Here is a 17,518-nt window from a genome sequence, read left to right as displayed (position 1 = left end):
TTAGTAAAAGTCAAAATTAATATTAGACAAGTATAATTTGCCTCTTGGCCTCAATTAGCAAGTTCATCATCTTAAACCAAAGTAAACAATGAGAAAAGGTATGAAAGATGCCAATGAACTGAAAGAGGAGGGAAATTGGGTTGACCTCAGACTCCATCAGTTTCTAACAAACCTTCTACTTCTTGGATTGCTTATGACCAGAGTGCTTTTTATTTTGTCCTACTTACCAAGGGCTTTGTTTCATCTTCATCTTTGAAATAGTAGAGCTGATCTCCCTTGAGCACAAACCAGCGAGTATGCCAAGTCTTGACAAAGCCTCCTTGCTTCCTCAGCCACCCACACTTCATGGCATTATTCCGCCCTTGGCCTTGTTGGGGGTTCTCGGTGGAGTCATTGTTCTCCTCCATTATCAAGCTGATGAACTTTCCTATTTACCAAATAAGAAAGAAAGAAAGAAAGAAAGAAAGAAAGAAAGAAAGAAAGAAAGAAAGAAAGAAAGAAAGAAAATTAGGTATTCTGATATATTCAATTCCCTCTAAAATTACTTCTGTCCCTTAAAAAAAAAGCAGGAAGAGTGAAAAACGCATATCAACTCATTTGCCAGATTTCTAGAGGCAAACCACAGACCTGACAACAATACGCTTGGAGAAACCTTGGGGAAAGTTTATTGTATCTTCCTTTAAGGAACAAGTCAGCTAGGTGATAATATTCCTTTTTTCCTAAGTAGAACTAAAGAATGGGTAAGTTCTACAGGTAGTGTGTTAAGAAGCAAGTTTTGAAAATAAACGAAAACCCCAGCAAAAACACAATTCTCATGATAATGAGACTCTGTGTCTGGCGTGCACTGATTGTGTCCTGCTTATGCAGGCCTGTGATTATCTGAGCAAACACTAGACCAACACATGTTAAAGTTTAAAGAGACTATTTTTAAAACCTCAATGGAAGACATTTGTTCTACATATGTGAAAATTTCTCAAGATGTATCTGTCCCCCATTCTCCCAAAGTATCCCCTTGAAGTTTCTTTGGCTGGTCAGGAATTAGTGCAGCTGAAAAATTCTAGGCGGAAAAAAAACCTGCTTGGACAGTTGAGTTTCCTTCAACTCCAGGAGTGGGTGGTACACTCCAGCTGCATGAGGAAGAACATTTCAAGGTTATGTGTGAAGGAGTATAGTGTCATACACACTCTACATGGCAAGAAAATGAGTTTATCGTGGAAGAAATATTAATCCACAGGTGAGAAGTTAACTACCACAGTAACAACAGAGGAGGTGGCTTTCTGGGAAAGCTGCGGACAAGTAGTCAAGAATATGACATTTTCCTATCCTAAAAGTGTCCTGAAAATTCTTGCTAATGTTTATTTCTAAGCACTTTTCTCAGGAAATGAAAAGTCCAGTCTTTACCCTGTGTCTTTGAGGAAAATGTAAGAATACAGATTAATTAATAAGACATGGAATATTCCTGTCTGGCATATTCATGCACAGACCTCTTTTTTCTGCTTGATTTCAGAAGACAAGTTGTCCTTCTGTGTAGCCTTTATTTTCACCACTAATTTTTCACTTGATTTGTATGTACAGAATCCTGGTTATAAATTCCATATAGTTTTCATTGTCAGTCTTTGGTCATTTACATTTCTTCCTTAAAGGTCCAGGGTCAAACTCCACATTGGGCCTCTAGGTTTTTTTGAATTTTGTCCTACTATTCTGGTTGCAGGGATGAAGCAAAACTTTGGTTCTAATTCTCCTTATTTTGATCATTTCAACCATCTTAGTAGTTTTGTCTCTTCCACCGGCATGCATTGCAATCTATCTGCATCCTTGCTTTTAAGCTTCAATGAGGTCGCTTAACTACCATCAGTCTCATTCAGTACCCACTTTTCCCTTTCTTATACTGAAATACCCTCTTCGTTAACAGCCCTCATCTCTGCAAAACATCTCAAAGCTTCCTTTGCTCTATAGGGCATTCCCATGAGAGAAGCCATTTAGTGCAGGAAACATTCTCCCATCTTGTGTGTGCCTGTGTGTGTGCAGACTGGATCACGCCTGATGCTTCATGTTTGTTATGCCCTTAGGACAGGAATTTTCACTTCTTTTTTCTTTCAGAGTACTTCAGCTAGTATAAAGAGCCAAGTAAACCTCATTCTAAATGAACAATAAATGCTGTAACATAATTTAGATAATAAGCATGCTTATTTAAACTACTCTAAATTATCTTTTTTGGCTTCCTAGTATTTAAACTGTTCACATCTACACAACTTGCTATTTCATCATCATCCATTTATTCTTTGACCAAATATCTTAACTTATAAAGTTGAATAAGACCTTAAAACAAACATTCCAACATATGCACACACATGCAGACATACACAAATATTTCTAATTCATTGCAGAAAACAAATTTTTTTCAGGCTCTTTTTTTTCCCTTTCATCTCATATTCATGTTTTCTATTAAATTTGAAAAATCCCTGTTAACATGCTTCAAGGTCGTTAGTAACCTACCATTAGTAACATAAAAAATACAAGCGCCTAATTCTGCCTTTGTCTACCATTAATATCTGAATAAAAAACGTGTGCACATTAGAACGTGGTTCATGATTCCCCTGCCTCAGTCTTTTATAAATCCAGTGAAATCAATAACAGTATCACCCACTGAACTCCTGGCTATCATATGTTTTCATGACTTCAGAATCATCAGAAAGTCTTTTAATAGTACTGGTTGTAACAATTCACTGAAACACGAATGAAAGCAGATTGTATCATATTCCAGAGAAAATAATACCATGACTATTGTTGGATGAGTAAAATTAAGTTTTACTAAAGTAACCATGAGTTTTATAGAGAAGTTTTGATATTCTACAGAAATTAGAAGGTTCAAATTCTACCCTTCATCTTTATTTTTTTTCTTTTTTTTTTTTAAATTTTTTTAACGTTTTATTTATTTTTGAGACAGAGAGAGACAGAGCATGAATGGGGGAGGGGCAGAGAGAGAGGGAGACACAGAATCGGAAGCAGGCTCCAGGCTCTGAGCCATCAGCCCAGAGCCTGACGCGGGGCTCGAACTCACGGACTGTGAGATCGTGACCTGAGCTGAAGTCGGACGCTTAACCGACTGAGCCACCCAGGCGCCCCTACCCTTCATCTTTAAAATGAGGTTGCTGCATTGGATCATTTCTAACTATGGTCCCTGAGAAATTTCAGCACTCCGAAATCTACCATCTCTGTAATTCCATAGGCATATAGACACCAGATATCATCAACACCTAGTACAATGTCTGACATATGGCAAAGTCAATCAATGTTTGCTGGGTTCATAAATTTTGTAATAGGTTTGGTGCTAGATATCTAAAAGTGAACATGATCGCCCCCTGAAATCTGATCCTGCCCAAAACCTGATCTTAATAAGTGGTACCATGATACTCCCAGTTAAGGAAGGGAGGTAGGAAGAAAGAAAAGAAAAGAAAAAGAAAAGTGATCATTTTTGATTCCTGACTTTTCCTCATCCTGAATTTCAGAAAATTATATACCTTCCCCAAATATTTCAGATCCATCCAATCGGCTCCATGTCCACTCCCACCCCGTGATCCAAGCCAACATTGTCTTTGATTAGGGGATTCTAATGGCTCTCTGACTGGTCTCATTGTGTCCATTTTGAACCACAAATGCAAACATATGCTCACACATATTTCATTCTCCACAAAAAAGCCAAAATGAGCTTTTAAAAATTTAAATCAGCTAATGATTTTCTACTTTAAAATTTTTAATTGGCTCTCATTGTACTTATTTTACAATTTGCAGTCCTAACTATGACCTGAAAGGCTCTGAATCATTTGGTACCTGTTTACTAATTAATCTGATCCCATGCCACCTCCTCCTCATTTCTGCCACTCCAATTCACACGCGCGTGTGCGCGTGCGCGCGCACACACACACACACACACACACACACACACACACACACAAGCTCTGATGGAAGCAACCGCACAAGTTCTGGAAATACCCAAGCCCTTTTATGCCTTGAGTCTTGATACTTGCTGATCTCTGCCTATGCTACTCTGCCCCAATGCTCTTTACATGCCCGACCCCTTCTCATTCTTTTAAGTCTCAGCTTTAAAAATTTACCCTTTTCAACAAACAGTAATCATCCAGGGCATCAGTTCTCCTGTTGTTATTCTCTACCACTGAACTCTGACCTTCATCTTCCTGAAACTTAACTAGGTTGTTATTTCTTTAGGTGTTTATTGCCGGTCATCCTTCCAGGAGACCATAAGCTTCACAAGGTCAAGGACTTGCTTTTCCTCACTACAATACACCCAGTGCTTTTAAGAGTGCTTATTTGGTATCCAGGAAACAATTGTTGAATCAATGAATAAGCTATGTGACAACCACAATAGAATTCTTACAAATAATACTTTGGGGTTTTTTAATTACATGTAATGCCTTACAGAAGATTGTATACTTTAAGACTGTACACTGTGACTTTTTTCCATTGACATAAAGGACTTCAATTAGCATGAAAATTGTACTTAAACACAATGTCAAAATCATCAAACTAAAATGAACTTGAAACTGCCCTTCATGAAGAAATATAACATTCAAAATTTACACTTTTTAGCCTTGGCAGGAAATACATGTCATCAATTGTGGTTTAGCATGAAGAAAAATACAGTTTACTTAAATTCTCAGAGAATGATTTAACTGAATTTCCACTGGGAAAGTGCTTTCACTGTGGTCAGGACACAGTAGTTGGGTAGTACAGGAGATTACAAAATAGAACTATCAACTTCAGCGTTTAGCAAACCAATATAAAAATGACAACACAACAATACGATAAATAAATGGTTATTCAAACCAAAAAACAGAATTGAGAATTTAACTGATATTTTCATATCAATCTTAGGAAAAAGCCTTAGTGATGACTACTATACCATGATGGAGCTTAGAAAGTTCCCATCATGTGATGATGGAACAGTAGCTTTGAATTATTTTCCAGGAGTGGAAACTGGTTTGTGTATCATTTTTGCAATCACATGGGTTAGGAACCCAACAGTATTACATGGTGCAATCAGAGATGAAATTCACACTCCTAACAGACTTTTCCAGAAGTCAACAGCCACACACGTAAGTATGCATATATGTGACTTCATGTAACAGAAAAAATATAAATAAGCACATAAACAAAGATGTGTATAATATGCCATATGCTATAAAGTTGCAGTGTGTGTGAATTTACCTACATGACTATACATATTCAGCAAACACAAGAGAATGACAAAGGAGGGAGCTAGAGAGAAAGGGAAGGGAGAGAGAACAACTTCAGTAGCATGACATTCCATGACACAGCCTCCATCACATTCAATGAACACATGCTCCCAGGTCAAAGTGGGAGGGGCATTCTTGTGGCCAGGGTCGGTGCCCTTGGCCCCCAGTGGCGGCAAGTATTTCACTGTGCAAATGCGATCCCAGAGTTTCAGAGTACACACGATTTCACACCACATGGTGCCTCAACGCAAACAGCTACTCCAGTTGTTCAATCAAAGAACAATGATTTGTTCTATTGCTAGGGGAGAAAACAGAAATAAAACTGGCAGATTTGGGAAAATGCTGCAATTTGTGAGAGATTTATGCAACTTTCAAGGGTAATTTCGTTCACATCAAACTGTCCTTTTTGGGGTTGACATTAGAACCTGACTCCTTTGCAAAATGAATGTGATTGCACTATATACCATATATAACCACAGATAGCCAATATTTATCTAAATTCTAAACTTTATTTTTTTAAAGCTGCTTTGTAGCTGTTGCTAACATGCTGGTTTGTCAAGAGGTAGTACATTTTATTGGGCTGTATATCTAAATGCTAGCATACGGCCATTCTATAGGTAATGGCTCACACGACAAGGATATACACACAGAATGAAATAGCATATGTGCATACATAAGTGCATGCATATCCATATATGTGTGTGTGTGTGTGTGTGTGTGTGTGTGTGTGGCTATATATATACATTGTTGTGTGTTGTCTCTAGAGAAGAAAATCAAAAAAGGTAAAATATTTACCGACATTTTTCTCTCATTTTTAAAATATTAAATTCTATGCCACTAGAAGACATGTAAACATATTCCTGCAGACCTAACTTCGATGAAGCAAAGAAAATAAAAAAGCTCTGACATAGGATGTTCACTAAAAAACTTGATCATGGTATATGCCACAACCTATGAGGTTATCAATTTATTTCTGTTTTTATTATTTCCCAGAATATTTCTTCAATAACTGTAATTATCTACCTGATTTAAAACTTAAAACTCTTTTTAATATTCTAAATATTTAAATAATTTCAGACTTGGCATTTCTCTCTCTCTCTCTGTCTCTCTCTGTCTCTGTCTTTTTCTCTCTCTGAGCAGACACCAGCGAAAGACCATATAAGCGTGTAGTGAAAAAGTAGTCTTCAGCAAACCAGGAAGAGATTCTTACCAGAGCCTGACCATGCTGGCACCTTAATCTCAAACTTCCAGACTCCAGAACTGTGAGAAAATAAATTTCTGTTGTTTAAGCCACCCAATCAATGGTACTTTATTATGTTGGCCAGGGCAGATTAAGACAGTGTACATTTAGGAGCACCTGGGTGGCTCATTCGGTTAAGCTTCTAATCTTGATTTTGGCTCAGGTCATGATCTCACGGTTTGGTTCATGAATTCAAGCCCTCTGTTGGCCTCTACACTGACAACACAGAGCCTACTTGGGATTCTCTCTCTCTCTGTCTCTCTCTGTCTCTCTCTCTCTCTCTCTCTTTCAAAATAAACAAATAAACTTTTTAAAAAAGACAGTGTAGGGGTACCTGTGTGGCTCAGTCAGTTAAGCCTCTGACTTTGGCTCAGGTCATGATCTCACGGTTTGTGAGTTCGAACCCCGCATTGGACTCTATGCTGACAGCTTAGAGCCTGGAGCCTGCTTCCAGTTCTGTGTCTCCCTCTCTCTCTGCCCCTCCCCATACTCATGCTCTCTCTCTCTCCCTCTCTCTCTCCCTCTCTCTCTCTCTCTCAAAAATAAATAAACATTAACAAATTTTTAAAAACACAATGTATATATGTAAAATGTAAATTATATGTATAAGGAAAACTTTAAAGAATTAAATCTTAGCAGCTTGTTGTGAGGTAAGTGAGGTAACCACGAATGAAAGGGAACTAGTGAGGGAAAAATAGTTTACTCTCTGCCCCTCACTCTTCACCACACCACCTCTTCACTTGAAGAATGAATCAAACTGTGGTGCCTATAAGGGAATTGGCACACTAAACCCAAGAATGCAGGGGATCTAGTGTAGATAGTTTTAGCTCCAAGATAAATTCCAGGAACCTAAATCTGTTCTTAGGAAGCAATTTCTTCAAACAGTCTTGAGTCTTCACAAATGGTTGTCCTCACTGCCTGGACTTCATGGCTAACCTTTATCCATCCTTCAGTCCTCTACAAAGGCTTCCCTGCAGACACTACCATCCCCAATCTGGACATTCCCTTTCCATGGGTTCCAATATCACTGGGAACAACCTTTCTCACATATGCTTACTACTTTTCAGTCTTTTACACTGTAACCCATTGTAGATATGGGCTCCCTGAAACCCCCAGACTAACTGCATATACTGAGTACTCAAAGGTGTATTAAATAAATGTAAATAAATAAATAAATGTAAATAAATAAATGTAAATAAATAAATAAATAAATGTAAATTAAATAAATGTAAATAAATAAATATAAATGGACAAAAACATCCGTCTTTGGAGAGTACTAGAATGGGCCCCAGAGACCTCAAGGTTCCCCAGAGTACAGTGCAAAAATCCTAAAACATTTCATGTTTACTAAACACCAGTACAAAGACTTCAGTCCAAATTCTTCCATCTAAATCTAACCCTTTAAGCTTTTAGTAGCTTAAAGCTAAACTGAACTTCAGAAGCTATTGAGCAAAGAAAACTTTCATTTGTATCACTGGATGCTACCCTTAATCATAACTTGAGTTAAAATAAAGAAACATTGCTTCTTCAGATTCATGAGTTTATGTGTATAGAAGACAGAGAAATTTAATAAAGTACGACAGTTATGAACATGAAGTTTAAAACAGTTACTGGGGGGCGCCTGGGGGGCTCAGTCAGTTGGGCATCTGACTTTGGCTCAGGTCATAATCTCACACTTCATGAGTTCGAGCCCTGTGTCAGGCTCCATGCTGACACCTTGGAGCCTGGAGCCTGCTTCAGATTCTGTGTCTCCCTCTCTCTTTGCCCCTCCCCCACTTGTGTTCTGTTTCTAAAAAATGAGTCAACGTTAAAAACATTTTTAAACATTCACTGGAAGAGCATACCTGAGGGAACTTTAATAGTAATAATTTTGTACATGTGCAGTTATTTTCCTGAGGAAACACTAAACATATTTTTCCTTGATTCATTTGAAATTAAATTGTCCAAAACATCAGAGAATAGAAAATTATGTACATATTGGGATGCAACAGAAATATCCATCCACATTTTATATTTTAAGCTTCAATATTTCCATATTCATTTGGTAAGAAACCAAAATGATTTAATAGGATGAACCATTAAAAAAACATTTTAAGTATTTCTTTTCTTTTCATTGTATGTCTAATGTTTCATACTCCATAGAGAGAATCTGCTCACTCTTAAGGAGGTTTTAAATTAGATAGGGATTAAAGTATTTTTGTATATACTTAGATGTGTTCCCCACCACCACATCACTATTTGAGGGATGAATGAAGAAGAAAATCATCGGAATTCCCAATGTTGATAACCTGAGTAGAAACAAAAATCAAATCAAAACAAATATTTTATCATCAATGGGATTAAGAGAGAAATGACAGATACATGGCAACTATCTTGCCACTCTTCAAGCTCATGGAAGACATTATTAACTAATCCCAGTGCTCTTCCCTATGGAACCTACAATCACCCCCAGAGGCCTTCTCAATACAAACCTGTGGACAGTCACAACCAATCAATCATTCATGAAAGGGAGAAGGGGTATCTTTATTACTTCAATTCTATAAACAAACCAAGAACTGAAGGTATCCCTCTAACATAAAATAGAAATTCAGGTGCTTTATAAGAGAGAATGACATTTGAAATTTTTTTTTAATGTTTATCTATTTTTAAGAAAGGGAGCAGTAGCAGGGGGAGGGGCAGAGAGAGACAGAGACACAGAATCCAAAGCAGACTCCAGGCTGAGAGCTGTCAGCCCAGAGCCCAATGTGGGCGGGGCTTGAACTCATGAACTGTGAGATCATGACCTGAGCCAAAGTCAGACACCCAACCGACTGAGCCAACAGAGAATGACATTTGAAATGGGAAAAGAAGAGAAAGCCAACTTCTTCTACCTTCTTTTTTTTTCAATTGAGGTATAATTGACATAACGTTATATTAGTCTTAGGTGTACAATGTAATGATTCAATATTCATATATACTCCAAAATAATCACCACAGCAAGTCCAGTTAACATCCATCACCATGCACAGTTACAAAAAATGTGTTTCTTTTTTGATGAGAACTATCAGAATCCAAACTCCTAGCTATTTTTAAATATGCAATGCAGTATTATGAACTATGGTCACCATGCTGTACATTACATAAAAACATGGAACATGTCACAAATTTGTATGTCTATCTTCGCACAGAGACTATGTTATCTTCTCTGTATTGCCCCAATATTAGTATATGTACTCCTGAAGCAAACATAGAAATCAACATTTTTTAATGGAAAGACCTAATAGCTCACAGAGAGCTCTAACACAGCAACTATTGTATCATATGGCCACAAAGAATGAAGAAAACAGATCTTAAGTAGGGAAAAGGTAATAGAAGTGGATGTTCCTATTTTATATTAATTATTCCAATATATGACTAGACCTTTAAAAATAGGATCAGAAAGCTTCTTTTATAAACATCTCAATTTTTAAGCTTTTGTGATTCCTTTCCCTCCCTCGCTCATAGCTCATTAGTAAAACTTTGTTTTGGAAAGCTGTCTCAAAGGAACAAAGAGGTTGTCCAGACCTAACTCTGAAAAGTAATGCGGGAACAATGGCAGCAATGAAGGAGGGCTTTTGTACACAGTGGGAAGAATGGGAAGAGCCAGGCCAAAGCAAGTGGAATGTTGAGCAAGATAGTCAGGCTTAGGGGCAGGGGTGCGGGGAGGGTACTTTCTCAGCTGGGTCCTCTCCACAATCGGGAAATAACTTCAGGATTTATCATTTATAAAGCTCCTCCATCTCTGTCCCCTGATGGTCACCTTTTTAAGCTTAGATAAAAGCTTGTATAAAATACTACTTTTAATGTCAGATTCCTTTCTGTAGTGAGTCCAACCCCAAAAAATCAGATATGTTGTCGATTATATTATCATTTCAAGGGTATCTAAGGCGCCAGCTTTTTATTCAACCACACTTCAAAGAAAATACTTTAACAAGTAGGTAACTTTGGCTGAGATAGTCATTTGTCTACAAGGAAGTCTCAGGTTTTCTTCAAGTGCAAGCCTTGCGGTACTTAATGATTTCCAATCAGGACTGTTTCTTCTTTGTCAATTAATCCTGTGGGGTGAACATCATCAGCCTTGCTTTATAAGCTCTGGAAAATTACTAGGTACTCTGAGTATATAAATCTTGTCCTAATCACTGAACCACAGTTGCTCTCCCAATGGTTTATTACACTGAAGTACTGACAATACAATTTTTTCATTAGAATTTGAAGAAAGTGGACGGATGTCACCATGAAAAAAAAAGCTCACTGCTCTTCTACTTAATCCAGACTCATTCACATTATGATGGACTTTGATGTGTTAAACTTTGATCTTGGATGAGGTATCATTATTCTCATATAATCTGAACACATTTTAGTTCTTCAAAATATCTAATTAATTTACACTCTAGTTTGAAACTTAGCTTTACCACACCTGAATATTGTAATTAGCAGTTCAGTGAAAATAACTAAATCCTAAACATAAAAAGCCATTTAAAAAAATTAGGAAGCTGGTGTGGATCGGCAAAAAAAAAAAAAAAAAAAAAAAAGAGGTTAGAGTGGGAGAGAGGGCCAAAGCATAAGAGACTCTTAAAAACTGAGAACAAACTGAGGGTTGGTTTATGGGGGTGGGAGGGAGGGGAGAGGAGGTGATGGGCATTGAAGAGGGCATCTTTTGGTATGAGCACTGGGTGTTGTATGGAAACTAATTTGACAATAAATTTCATATATTAAAAAAAATAGGAAGCATGGCAGGACATATGTTATTTGGAACATCCTGAAGCCTATCTTTGGGGAAATGTCTCTCCCTCATGCCATGTTGTTTCAGTTTGTAGTACCATCCCACTGCCACCGGATGTGCCTGGATATGATTATACAGACTTCCTAAGCTCTCAAAAAACAGTGAGCAGCCCAGGGAGTGGGCACGTGACTGAAGCAGTGCCAAATGGAGTCCTTCCTCAGGACAGTTATAGAGAAACTGGAAGGATGAGCATGCGAGGCTAACAGCGTTCATCTCCCCTGCCCTGTAAAGAAAAGCTGTCTTCAAAATGATGCTGTGCAGAGACAAGCAGATGTGAGCAAATTGAAAGAGTCCCAGAATACCCATCCTAGTTCTATTTCTTGAGGTCCTGGCCTTTGTGTATCTGCCTTTGGTTCTATGAGATATGTCTTACTCTTCCCAGCAAAGTGAGCAAACAAATTCTTGTTTACTCAATCTAGTTTGAGTTGGATTTACTCACTTGCCACCTAGAAACCAAGGAAAAATACGTAATGAAAATACTTCTGGGAAAATTCTCTTTAAAATAATAAAAAATCTAGGTTTATAACACATAGAGATTCCCCTACCTTGTATCATACACAAAAATTAACTCAAGATGAATATTAGACCTAAATTTAAAAGCAAAACTTCGAGAAGAAAACATAGAATAAATTCACAACCTGGGGAAAGAAAGTGATTTTTAAGAAGGATACAGAAAACAATAACCATAACAATTTATAATTTTGATTTTATTAAAAGAAAAAAACATCTGCTCATCAAAAGATATAATTAAGAAAATGAATAGGCAATTTAGACAGTCAAGAAATACTTGCAAAACATAGGTCTGTCCTGAAACACCTATATCTATAGTATACAAAGGGTTCCTACGACTCAATAGTAAAAACACCAAAAGTTAAGAAATGGGAAAAAATTAAATAGACACTTCACAAAAGAAGATATACAAATGTGCAAAAGTGTCATGGAAAAGTCCCAGCACCATTAGAAATCAGAGAAATCTATATTAAAATCACAATGAGATACCATTACATGAATAGTTAAGTGGCCAAAGTTAAAAACAGACTGAACACCACCAAATGTTGGTGAGGATATCGAGCAACTGGAATTTTCATACATTGCTGTTGAAAATATAAATGGAAAACCACTTTGATAAAAGGTTTGGCAATTTCTCACAAAATTAAACATAATCCTACCTATGATAAGCAGTTGCAATTGTAGATGTTTAACCAAGAGAAATGGAATTCATATGTTCACAAAAATATCTGTACAAAAATGTTCATAGAAGTTTTATTTATATTTGCCCCAAATAGATATAACCCAAATGATGCTCATCAACAAGTGAGTGGATGAACAAACTGTGGCATAACCAGTTATAACTACTCTTTAGCAATAGCAAGAATCAAACTGTACATATACAGTAAAACCTTGGATTGCAAGTAAATTGTTTTGTGAATATTGGGCAAGATGAGCAAACATTTCTAATAAATCTTATTTTATTTTATTTATTTTTTAATATTTATTTTTGAGAAAGAGAGACAGAGCACAGACGAAAGGCAGAGAGAGACAGAATCTGAAGCAGGCTCCAGGCTCTAAGCTGTCAGCACAGAGCCTGATGCAGGGCTCGAACTCATGAACTGCGAAATCAAGACCTGAGCTGACATAAGACATTCACCAACTGAACCACCCAGGTACCCCCCCAACACACACACTTTTTAATAAACTTTAACTTGATAAATGAGTGATGTCTTACAATACAAGTAGTACGTGATGTTGAACATCACATGATCACAACTGAACCAATGGTTCTTGAAATTCACTTTGACATACAAGTGCTTTGGATCATAAGCATGTAACAAGTTATGCTCACAAACCAAGGTTTTACAACATATCAACATAGATGAATTCCATAGCCATTATAATGAATAAAAGAAGCCCGATACAAGAATATACACATCATGATTCCATTCAGGAGAAGTTTTAGAATATACCAAAAGGGTCTGTGGTGATAGAAATCAGAAAAAAATGGCTACTCTTGAGGGGGCAGATATTGACTGGGAAAGGGCACAGGGGACTTTCTAAGGTAATGAAAATGTCTTATATCTTGATAGGACATGAATTACATGGATGTAGACATTTATCTAAACTCATGAACTATACACTTGAGATTTGTGAACAAATTATATTTTTCTAATAAATTTTACTCAGAAAAACTGAAAAATATTGAATTCTAGTTAGTAGATTTCCTTTCTGCTGTGGTTTAGGTTAGCAATTATGAAATTACTTTTTGTGTATTCCAAGTTGAGCAAATAAATATATATGTTGAACCTCATGGGAAGCCAGGTTTCTCACTGTTGGAAGAGAAAGTTACAAATATGGAAATGGGAAGAAAGAGTGTATCCAATGGTTTGAAGTCAGAATTATAGATATGAGTATGGACTTAATAGTTTTTATTTTATTTTTAATAAAAATTGTATATATTTAAGGTGTTCAATAAGATGATTTGTATACCTATACATGGTGAAATGATGACCACAGTCAAACTATTACCATATCATCTCCTCACAGTTATCATTTTCTGTGTATGATGAGAGCATCTGAAATCTACTCTTAGCAAATCTCTAGTATTCAATAAAGTATTATTAACTATAGTCATCATGCTATACATTAAATCTCTAGACTTATTCATCCTATATAACTGCACTTCTGTACCCTTTGAACAACATATCATGGTTTTTAGTAGATAGATGCATAGATATAGAAATAACTGTAGAAATATATTCACTGCTGTTCACTGAGAGGGCCTAGAAGTAATGATACATCAGTGGCAATGAATGAGTACATCTTGTGTCTAGATCTTGACTTTTAAATGTCATTTACTATGAAATGTAATCATGGCTACTTGGATAAAAAGGTTATTCCACAGCTTGGTCAAAAAAAGAACAAGATGATCCTAGAATAACATGTACCAGAAAGTAAGAAAATACTCAAGTATGATGGGAAAATAGCAAAAGAACACAGAAGCCAGTTTAAAATGGTTCTCACTGGGGCGCCTGGGTGGCGCAGTCGGTTAAGCGTCCGACTTCAGCCAGGTCACGATCTCGCGGTCCGTGAGTTCGAGCCCCGCGTCAGGCTCTGGGCTGATGGCTCGGAGCCTGGAGCCTGTTTCCGATTCTGTGTCTCCCTCTCTCTCTGCCCCTCCCCCGTTCATGCTCTGTCTCTCTCTGTCCCAAAAATAAATAAACGTTGAAAAAAAAATTAAAAAAAAAAAAATAAAATGGTTCTCACTGGCCCAATATAGGACAATTTAAGTGTCTGAATAATCAATGATAGTAATAGATGATACCTGTAGAATAAAGCAAGAATACATGAGTTCTATTGATATGATAGATAGATAGATAAGCAACTAAACAAATACACAAATTGAAGAAGTGAGAAGTCTCTGTTTTCTAGTAGAATGTCAATTAATAAATACGGAAACAATAATAAAGTTACAAATTATCAATGGATATAAAAATTAATGGGTAAAAATTTGGTGGGGGAAAGATATTTCTATAATCTCAAAGTATCTCCCACAAATTAACTATTATTTAGAAAGGGTAAAATAGAAACTTTTCTGCAGAGAAACCTGGAAGACCCAATGTGATCAAAGTTTACACCATCAGTGTTAGAATAAGCTAACATCACTCCACCTCCTGATGTGATGCTCAGAGAAGGACACATTATCTATCACTTTTGTGGTAGTTCCACCAAAAATGCATCACCTCAAACTAATCATGAGGAAACATTCCACAAACTCAAACTGGGAGACATTATACAAAATAACTAGTCTGTATTCTTCAAAAATATCAAGGTAAGCCAAAAGAAAAAGGTAAGAGATTGCTCCAAATGAAAATACATTAAAGAGACATGACTGACAACTAAACACAAGGCTTGACCCTGGCTTGGATCTTGGAAAAAAATAGAGAAAGAAATGGGGCATTACACACTTTTATTCAACGTAGTATTGGAAGTCCTGGTCACAACAATGAGACAGGAAAAAGAAATAAGAGGCATCCATATTGGTAAAAAAAGAAGTTAAGCTGTCACTATTTGCAGTTGACATGATATTATAAATAGAGAATCCTGAAGACTCCACCAAAAACCTACTAGGATAAATAAATTAATTCAGTAAAGTTTCAGGATATACAACTAATACCTAGAAATCAATACTGTTTCCATATACCAATGAAACAGCAGAAAGAGAAATTAAGAAAGCTGTTCCATTTACAATTGAACCAAAAAAAACCCCTAAAAATAAACTTAATCAAGGAGGTGAAATATTTGTACTCTGAAAACTAGAAAAGAGTGATGAAAGAAATTGAAGATGACACAAACAAATGAAAGATACTCCATGCCCATGGATTGGAATAATTAATATTGTTAAAATGTCCATACTACCCAAAGTAATCTACAGATTCAATGCAATCTATATCAAAGTACCAACAGTAACCTTCACAGAACTAGAAAAAAATAATACTATAATTTCTATGGAACCACACAGAAAAACGAATAGTCAAAGCAATCTTGAGAGAGAAAAACAAAGCTTGAGATAACGAAATTACAGATTTCAAGATATACTAAAAAGTTGTAGTAATCAAAACAGTAGGATACTAGCACAAGAATAGACATGTAGATCAACGGAACAGAATAGAGCGTCCATAAATAAACCCAAGCTTACATGGTCAATTAATCTATAACAAAGAAGGCAAAAATATACAATGAGAAAAGACTGTCTCTTCAATAAATGGTGCTGGGAAAACTGGACAGCTACATGTAAAAAAATGAAACTGGACCCCTTTCTAACCCCATACACAAAAGTAAATGCAAAATGGATTGAAGACCTAAATTTGAGGCTTGAAACCATAAAAATCCAAGAAGAGGACACAGGCAGTAATTTCTCTGACATTGGGCCTAGCAACATTTTTTTAGATGTCTCCTAAGGCAAGAGAAACAAAAGCAAAAATAAACCATTGGGACTATACCAAAATAAAAAGCTTTTGCATAGCAAAAGAAATCATGAACAAAACAAACAAGCAACTTGCTGAATAGAAAGAAGATATTTGCAAATGATATATCTGATAAGGGGTTAATGTCCAAAATATATAAAGAACTTCTACAACTCAACACCAAAAAAAAAAAAAAAAACAATTGAATTAAAAAAAGAACACACGACCTGAATATACATTTTTCCAAAGAAGACATATAGATGGTAAACAGAAACATGAAAAGATGTTCAACATCACTAATAATCAGGGAAATGAAAATCAAAACAACAATGAGCAATCACCTCATACCTGTCAGAATGGCTAAAATAAAAAAAGCAAGAAATTACAAATATTGGCAAAGATGTGGAGAAAAAGAAACCTCATACACGGTGGGGATGTAAATTAGTACAGCCGCTGTGAAAAACAGTGTGGAATTAAAGATAAAAATACCACATGATCCAATAATTCCACTACTGGGTACTTACAAAACAAAAACGCTAATTTGAAAAGATACATGCACCCGTATGCTTATTGTAGCATTATTTACAATAGCCATGATATGGAAGAAACCTAAGTGTTCATCAATAGACAAGGGATAAGGAAGATCTGGTATATAAATACAATGAATTCTACACAGACATAAAAAAGGATGAGACTGTGCCATTTGCAACAACATAGATAGACCTAAAGGGTATTATTATGCTAAGTGAAATAAGTCATACTGAGAAAGAAATATCAGATGATTTCAATCATATGTGGAATCTAATTAGAAAAATAAACAGAAAGCAGAATCAGACCTATAAATACAAAGGACAAACTGATGGTTGCCAGAGGGAGGGAAGTAGAGGGATTGGTAAAATAAGGGAAGGGGCATGGGAAATACAGGCTTCTAGTTACGGAATGAATAAGTCAGGGGAATAAAAGCACAGCATAGAGAATACAGTCAATGGTACTATAATAGGGTTGCATCATGACAGATGGTAACTTACCATAGCATAACATATAGAGAAGTTGAATCACTATATTGTACACCTGAAACTAATGTAACATTGTGTGTCAATTATATTAAAATAAAACAAAATTAATGTTTATTTATTTTTGTGAGAGAGAGAGAGGGAGAGAGAGCGCGCGCGAGCAAGTGGGGGAGGGGCAGAGAGAGAAAGGGCAGAGGATCTAAAGAGGGCTCTGTGCCGACAGCAGACAGGCCAATACAGGGCTTGAA

At 36.4% G+C, this 17,518-nt stretch overlaps 1 protein-coding gene and 1 non-coding gene across 2 annotated transcripts in view; both read right to left on the bottom strand.

The window, feature by feature from the left end:
- Positions 1 to 17,518, bottom strand: part of ARHGAP24 (Rho GTPase activating protein 24) — a 512,790-nt gene that overhangs the window by 420,733 nt on the left and 74,539 nt on the right. Inside the window, exon 2 of the mRNA XM_047091777.1 lies at positions 228 to 427. Within this exon, the coding sequence (XP_046947733.1) occupies positions 228 to 407 (180 nt within the window). The 5' untranslated portion in view covers positions 408 to 427. The remainder of the gene's footprint in view (positions 1 to 227; positions 428 to 17,518) is intronic.
- LOC124521443 (U6 spliceosomal RNA) lies at positions 9,617 to 9,719 on the bottom strand. The gene has a single exon (XR_006964528.1). It is a non-coding gene; the product is annotated as a U6 spliceosomal RNA (small nuclear RNA).

Source organism: Lynx rufus, unplaced genomic scaffold, assembly GCF_022079265.1.
Source record: "Lynx rufus isolate CCGP_SWC_20201006 ecotype Redwood Valley unplaced genomic scaffold, mLynRuf1.p SCAF_3, whole genome shotgun sequence".
Lineage (NCBI taxonomy): Eukaryota > Metazoa > Chordata > Mammalia > Carnivora > Felidae > Lynx > Lynx rufus.
Note: the sequence above shows the minus strand (reverse complement) of the source record. Positions and strands in the feature narration are given on the sequence as shown.